General features: G+C 53.5%; 2 protein-coding genes across 2 annotated transcripts; one reads left to right on the top strand and one right to left on the bottom strand.

Annotated features, from left to right (window-relative positions):
• Positions 1-5,677: 5,677 nt before the first annotated feature.
• BCR37DRAFT_352465 (uncharacterized protein) lies at positions 5,678-6,512 on the top strand (the record flags this gene model as incomplete). The annotated part of the gene is made up of 2 exons (XM_040868129.1): positions 5,678-6,326; positions 6,361-6,512. Coding segments are annotated over 2 exons (801 nt in total), but the record flags the coding sequence as incomplete, so codon positions are not given.
• Positions 6,513-7,092: 580 nt separating this feature from the next.
• Positions 7,093-7,762, bottom strand: BCR37DRAFT_395720 (uncharacterized protein; the record flags this gene model as incomplete). Its single annotated transcript, XM_040871662.1, has 2 exons — positions 7,093-7,242; positions 7,280-7,762. The coding sequence occupies 2 exons, from the start codon at positions 7,760-7,762 to the stop codon at positions 7,093-7,095; spliced, it is 633 nt and encodes a 210-aa protein (XP_040722178.1).
• Positions 7,763-7,796: the final 34 nt, after the last annotated feature.

Genomic DNA, 7,796 nt, shown 5'->3' with positions numbered 1-7,796 from the left:
AGATAGCCAGCATCAGAGGGAGCATCAGATGGGACGTACACACGGTCTTTGTAGAAGAGAAGACCGTTGTCGAGAGAAAAAGGCTGGTCAGCAGTGAGATGGGATGCATCAGAAGGTGCTGGCGAGGAGGAACGACTTGGCGACGGAGAAGATGGACGGCTTGACGTCGAAGGAGGCTGCTGAAGTGCGTCGAGAGCGTCTTGCACCAGTGGATCAGCGGAATACGCGGCAATGATGCGAGCGCGGAAGTCGTTGTCTGGGAAATTGGGAGCAGACGGCACAGAGGTGACTTGCCTTGAAGTTGGCGAAGTCCGAAGAGTAACAGGAGCAAGTGACAATTGACCTGGCTTGAAGAAAGTCATCGTGCGAGTTGATTTGCGATCCCCCTCGGAAGGCCGGAGGTCCTCGCGACGGCTTAGTGCATCAGGTTTGCCTTGTTGAGCACCAGGTCGATAGACGATGTTGTAGTTGAACCTGGACATGAAGAGGGACCAGCGTACTTGACGTGAACTGAGAAGTCGGTTCGTGTTGAAGTACTCCAAATTCTTGTGGTCGGTGAAGACAGTGATGGCATGTGCAGAGCCCTCCAGATAGTGGCGCCATGCTTTGAAGCAATCAAGAATTGCCAACAACTCCTTGTCGTAGATTGGGTAGTTGCTTTCTGGAGGCGAGAAGGTGCGGCTGTGGAAAGCCACGGGTCGAAGGATCCCGTTTGTATCGGCTTGGGACATGACACAGCCAAGTGCAAAGTCGCTGGCGTCAGTCTCAATGACCACTGGCTTGTCTGCGTCGAAATGAACGAGGATAGGGGCAGAAGAAAACAATGATTTGAGCTGAGTGAATGCCGCGGTAGCTTGATCGTTCCAAAGGAACACTTTGGTCGCCTTGCTTGTGAGAGCGTAGAGCGGCTTGACAATCTTGCTGTAGTTGGAGATGAAGCGACGGTAGTAGTTGGCGAAACCACAAAACACTTGGACGTCGTGGACTGACTTTGGTTGAGGCCAATTGATGATGGCGTTGACCTTGACGGGGTCCATTGCAATGCCGGTGGGAGACACGACATAACCAAGAAATTCGACCGTGTCGACGTCGAAGACGCATTTTTCCGCTTTGACGAAGAGATTGTGCTCGTCGAGAACCTTGAGAACTGATAGAACATGTTCAGTGTGCTCGTCCTGCGTTTGGGAGTAGATGAGGATGTCATCAAGATAGCAGACGGCGAATTTGTCGAGGAAAGGTTGAAGCACAGTGTTCATCAACGTCTGGAAAGAAGCGGGAGCGTTGGTAAGTCCAAAAGGCATAACGTTGTACTCGTAGTGCCCGTAACGAGTCTTGAATGCGGTCTTCCATTCATCTCCCGGCGCAATACGCAGTAAGTTGTATGCGCCGCGGAGGTCCAAGTTGGTGAAAATCTTTGCATGGTGCAATTGATCCAAGGTTTCAGAGATGAGAGGAAGAGGAGCCCGATTCTTGACGGTGATGGCATTGAGACCGCGATAGTCGATACAGAGACGCAGAGACCCGTCCTTTTTTTTGACAAAAGGGCAGATGCGCCAGCTGGACTTTCGGAAACAGAGATATTGCCGAGCTTGAGCTGTTCGTCCAAGTATTCCTTGAGGATTTTCAGTTCCTCTGCACTCATGGGATAAAGCGCCGTCGAAGGAGGCGAGGTGCTCGGGAACAAAGGAATCTTGTGATCGTAAGCAGCATTATCGGGAAGGCGGGCAGCCTGAATCTTCGAGAAGATGCGGAGAAGGACGTGATATTTGTCCGGTATCCGCGCGTAGCAGGTCTGGCTCGACGTCGGAGTAGATGTCGGCGAGATCGATGTGGAGAACATCGTGAGTTTTTGCTAGCCGGGCGAAAGACTTGAGCGACACCATGTGGATCTGCATGACGTTGGCATTGACTGGAGGAGCGGCATCGTGTTGGACAGGCGATTGATTGATGTGCGCCTTGCACGAGGCCGGGAACTGGACTGTGGACGCAGACCAGTCGATAACAGGATTGTGGCTTTCGCAAGCCAAGTGGTGCCAAGAATGAGATCGTAAGCCGGAGAGCTCAGCAACGACGAAGTGGTGGCATTCTTGGTGGTTACCAATGGTCATTGCGAAGGGGAGACGTGAATTGAGAGGCAGACTCGAGTTCCTTGCCCGTAAAGCCTTTCAGCGGGATTGCGCTGTCAAGGGTCACGGTTGGGAATCGGCCTCGGGCCACACAAGCTGCGCTGATGAAGCAACTTGTTGCACCGGAATCTAGGAGGGCAAACGTGTCGAGGGACCTATCACCATGGGAGACGGTAACAGGCAAGACACTTTGCGGATGAGACGAGAGAGGAGGCAGAGAGATGGAGAAAAGACAGAGATTTGCGCTATCGTCTACAACAGACAAAAGCGAAGGCGCGTGAGGGTCCTGAATGGCCCGGTCCCAGGAGTGCCCTACTGGTTCCTGCCGGGTCCATTTGGGGACTGCCGAGGCTTTTTTGGACACTTGTCTTGCCAGTGACCTGCTCCACCACAGTAAACACAAAGGTCGTCCCGGATGCGTTGTTCTTTTCGCGCTCGCCTCTGAGCGGGAGTCAAGGGCCGGAATGTGGCGGAGTCGATTTCCATCGGCTGAGGCGCCTGCGACGTCGAGGCAACAGGGCGAAGGCGCTGCTGCAGAGGTTGATAGGGGTGGTCGCGTTTTGCGACTCTGGCGAGGTCCGCAGTGGAATTGTTCAAGCGCCTTGCGAGATTCTCGCGCTTCTGGATACGCGACTCCACCTTGACAACCTGCTGCGCTAAGGCCGCGTAGTTGTTGTCGACCACCTCGTCGAGCTTGAAGAGGGCCTCGGTGAACTTCTCGTTGAGTGTGCCGAGAAGCATGTCGCACTTGGTCTCCTCAGTGATATTCAAGACCAGAGTGAGACGCTCGAACTCGACCAGGTGGACGCTGACGGAGGTCTCCTTTCCTTGCTTGAGGGTGGCGAGCTGCTTCTTTGAATCTGACACGGGATCGCGGACTGCAAAGGACTGGATGAGGGCGTCGAGAACTGCATTGGCATCTGGCAGTCCAGGAAACGAGATGAGGCCAGTTGTGGGGTCCGCCACTGCACGCGCGTCGCGCCACTTCGCCGCATCGCCTTGGAGGAGTTGGAGAATCCAGGCGATGGCTATGCCCTCATTTGGGAAGAGGTAAGGGCAGGCCTGCATCTTGAGGCGACAGGATGCGGCGAAGTTGCGCACGTCTTGACCAAGAAGATCGGCGTCGAAGGGTTTAGGGTCCGCGATCTTGACGGCAGTCTTGGCCCAGTTGGCTGCTGGTGTGGGTGCAGGGACGGGTGGTGAGGCGGCTGCTGAGGCGGTAGCAGCTGCGGCGAAGGCCTCGAGCTGTGCAATGCGCTGCATCATGGTCTCTTGCATAGCAAGAAGAGCTTGGCGAGAGGGAAGCCCGTCGGCCTGAGGCGAAGGCACATCAGACTGGGCGGAAGGTACGTCGGGGACTGACGACATACTGGAGTGCCTGTACAAGCTTTGTTGAGTTTACAAAGTGTGACGAAGGGCGAACAGGACAGGACGAATGCTTGTGCTGAAGACAGGACTTGGGCGAGATGTAGGGGACAAGAATAGAAATTGTAAACTAAGGAACAAGACAGCGGAAGGCTGCCTACTTATGTCTACCAGGTACCAGCATGAGAGCGGATGGCGATGATGGGGATGGAGCCCACGGGAGCCGACTCTCAGCAGGAGAACAGTGAAAGAAGAGGGGAAGCGAGATTGCATGAGCCCAGTGGAGATGTCCGAGCTGCGAGATAAGGAAGAGACAGAACAAGGGACGACGTGGTAGACGTCGTCGACGAGTAAGAGAGCGAGTAAGGACAACGTGACAGAGCGTTGCCGGAAGCGAGGAAGCTAGGCGCGGGACGATAGGCAACGTGCTGAGGTGATAAGCGTCGTTGAATGGCGGAAGGTAGAAGAGCCGCGATGAGTTGCTAGAGCATGTGGTGCGGGAAAGTCGGATGCGAGGTTTAAGGCTGCGTGTTCGTTACACATGGCCAATGCTTGCCGCTGGGTACGGTACGCTCTCACAGAAGATTCTACGTGTCTACCAGCTTCATGGCGTCTCTCTCTTTGCCGCTGTACCTGGAGAGCGTCGCAGTCTCGCTCCTCATTCGTTGCCTTCATTTCCTGCTCGCGGCTGAGTATAAAGAGGCAGCCCTTTCCCCTTGCCTTCTTCTACCCAACCACAACACACCCACATCCAAGCATGGATCCTGCTGATCAGCACGCACCGTAAGCTGTCGTTCTCGTCATCGCACACGCGTTTTGCTCACCTCCTTAGTCACGTACAACCAGATCGAGGGATCGAATGATGGCTACTTAGCATCGCTCTAACGGCATTGCTGCTGCCAGTCGGTGTCGCAGTCTCCGGTCACGTGGCAACACGCTACTTGATTAAGGAGTAAGTGTGCCAGCAACACGTGACTTTGCTAACTACAGCTTGCCTCCCTCGGCAGAGCTCCTTGCCCTGCGAAATCACACCGAAGTCATTCAGCTCAACCTCCAAAAGCTTAATGAGAGTGTCGATCGCCTCACCCAGCTGCTGGCTCAACAACACAACTAGCCTCGGTGTTATTGCGTAGAGCAAGAAGCTCTGCCTCCCTTTAAGCTTTTCGAGCTTGTGCTGGATAATTTCCGTATGATTTCGAATGGCAAGGACTTCTGCCGAGGGAGGCAAGCTGTAGTTAGCAAAGTCACATGTTGCTGGCACACTTACTCCTTATTCAAATAGACGTGAGCTACATGTCCTGCAACTAAGACACCAAGAGGCAGGAGCAACGCCGTGAGAGCGATGGTGACGATCCACCATTTAAAGGATGCCGGTTGGTCTCGACTCAGGAGGTGAGCAAAACGCGTGTGCGATGACGAGAACGAAAGCTTCCGGTGCGTGCTGATCAGGATCCATGTTTGGATGTGGGTGTGTCGTTCTCGTCATCGCACACGCGTTTTGCTCACCTCCTTAGTCGCAACCGGCATCCATCAAATGGTGGATCCTCAGCATCGCTCTAACGGCAGTGCTTCTGTCAGTAGGGGTGACGATTGCCGGTCATGTGGCAATCACCTACCTGAATAAGGAGTAAGTGTGCCAGCAACATGGGACCCTGCTCATAACAGCCCACTTTTTATTCAGGTAGGATGTTGCCACATGCGCTGCAACGGTGGCGCCGACGAGGAGTAGCAACGCCGTTAAGACGGTGCTGAGGATCCACCATTTACTTGATGCCGGTTGTTCTCGACTCAGGAGGTGAGCAAAACGCGTGTGCGATGACGAGAATGACAGCTTACGGTGCGTGCTCATCAGGATTCATGTTTGTTGGGTGTGTTGGTTGGGTAGAGGAAGGCAAGGGGGAAGGGCTGCCTCTTTATGCTGAGCCGCGAGCAGGAAACAAACGCAACGAATGAGGAGCGAGACTGCGACAGAGGACGCAATGCTCACACCTCTCTACCTGCAGTGTAGCAAGGCTGCGTCTATAGCAAACTCGCATCATTAAATGATCATTTCATCTTTCCCGAGAATGAAGCACGCACTTAAACGCGCACAATGTCATTGATGACAGCCCAACCAGTGGCTACCACCTACCTGCTCGCCATCTATCTACTGCAATCGTAAAGACCTGCACTAAAATATCGCAAGCATGCCCTTCAGCTTCCAAGGCCTCAAGGAAAAATCCAAGGTCGGCTTCGACAAAGTCTGGGATGCAAGTGAAAAGTACGTCGGTGTACCCATGAATCGCTGGGCCGGCAAGCTTGGCGCGGAAGCAGTCTGGCCTACAGACATGCCGAGCGAGTGCGATAAAGCATCCAGGATCCTGCGCGTCTTTACAATTGACCGCGAACATGCGCCGGAGAAATTGAATGTCCTGGATGCTCATGCCGCCAAGAAGCAACAAAAGGTCATTCAGCGCATCCCAGCCGATGCCATCAAGGCAGCTCAGGGAATTGCCATCTTTACGGTCTTCAGATCAGGCCTCGTGATTGGCGGTGGAAGTGGCGGTGGCCTCGTCATGGCGCGCACAGACGACGGCACTTGGTCAGCACCGTCTGGCATCATCGTCAATACCTTCAGTTTCGGATTCCTCGTAGGTCTTGACGTCTACGACGTCGTCATCTTGCTCAACACAAAGATGGCAGTCGAGTCGTTCTGCAATCCAAAAGTCACGCTTGGTGCAGATATCAGTCTTGTTGCTGGCCCAGTCGGTCATGCAGCAATTGTGGACGCTGGCTACAGACAGCCTCCAGCATGGTATTACGTCAAATCCAAAGGCCTATACGCTGGAGCTCAACGTATGAAATCACTTCCCATCCACTCTACTAATAGCAGTCGACGGCTCATTCGTTCTGGAAAGGAATGACGAAAATGCAAAGTTCTACTACGGCAGGTACTCAGCTAGAGAGATCCTTGCTGGCAAAGTACGCATGCCAGTCGAAGCACAGGGACTCCTACAGACGCTAAGAGCAGCTGAGGGACAAAAAGTAGACTTGTCGCTGATCCCAGCGGGCGATGCACCGAGCGAAAGGCCTCCCATGCCAGGTGTCGCGCCACCCAACTACGATGACCTCGATATCATCAATGTCAAGTGCAGTCAGTGTGGCGCCAAGATGACGCCAGACATGCTCGTAGAGCACAAGTGTGAGAATACACAACCAGCAGCTGCGAGTCCAGCGAATCCGCCACCATCCCTGCCGCAAAGAGCCCGACCAGTGCCTCAAGTGCCAGTAAGGCCCAGCATGGCTCACGAGAAAGCTGAATGGTCTGAAGTAACTTTACCAGGCTCCCAGCATGAAAGGGAACACAGAAGTCATGAGGCTCTGCCAAACCAACCCAGGCTTTCTGCGGATGAAGGTAATGCAGAGCGAGAGGTAGCCATCGTGAGTATGACGGCGCCAGAGGAAGATAAGATCGAATTGATTGATGCAACCTCCACCCTCGATGGGCACAACGAGTCGATACAGGTGCCACCAGTCAACAGATAGCATCAAACCTGACAAGGCCTCAACCTCCAACAGATGGCTTATGTATCTCCAAACAGCTTAGCCTCATGACCAAACATCACATAAAGTCTTCTTCTGGGTCATAATCAGAGGTACGATCATTCGCTGTAGCTTCAATAGCTTCCTCAGTCAAGAATGAAGAGTAGCCTGCCTTCTTCTCATCGGCAATGGCCTTGAGCTCTCTTGCACGCTTCTCCTCAATGTTTTTCTGCTGTTAGATCATTATACTGAAGGAGATAGCTCACCTGGACGTTCCAGTGTGCCTTGGCTTCTCGCTGCCTTTTGACCTGGTTCTGTCGCTGCTCTTCCTGCAAATCAGGATGACGCTCTTCCTTCGTCTTGTTGAGACGGTTTACGATCGGCCCTTCCCTTGTCTTGACAAACACTTTGCGTACTACCTTGTCTCGATGAAAGCCGACTTGCCCATCAGTCATGCTGCCATCCTTTTTGAGGTTGGACCAGGGAGTGTAGATGATGGTGACATTGTCCTTCTTGCATCCCTCGATGGAGTTGGCCTTTGTCAATTGTGCACAATCCTTGAGCAAGTCTTCCGGTATGCTCTCCCAGGACTCTCCTGCGCGCAGTCTCAGGTAGACGTGCGCTGAACTCAAGTTGTCGACATGGAACCAGACGTCGTCTTGCTGGCCAAAAGCAATCAGCTTTTCATTCTCGTACTTGTCCTTGCCCATGTAGATGACATGATCACCGGATGCAAAGTAAAAGACCATCCCAGTCGAACGCTTCCCTGTCGAATCCTTCCAA

Source organism: Protomyces lactucae-debilis (assembly GCF_002105105.1).
Source record: "Protomyces lactucae-debilis strain 12-1054 chromosome Unknown BCR37scaffold_28, whole genome shotgun sequence".
Classification (NCBI taxonomy): Eukaryota; Fungi; Ascomycota; class Taphrinomycetes; order Taphrinales; family Protomycetaceae; genus Protomyces; species Protomyces lactucae-debilis.
This window is presented reverse-complemented; position numbering and strand designations above follow the sequence as displayed.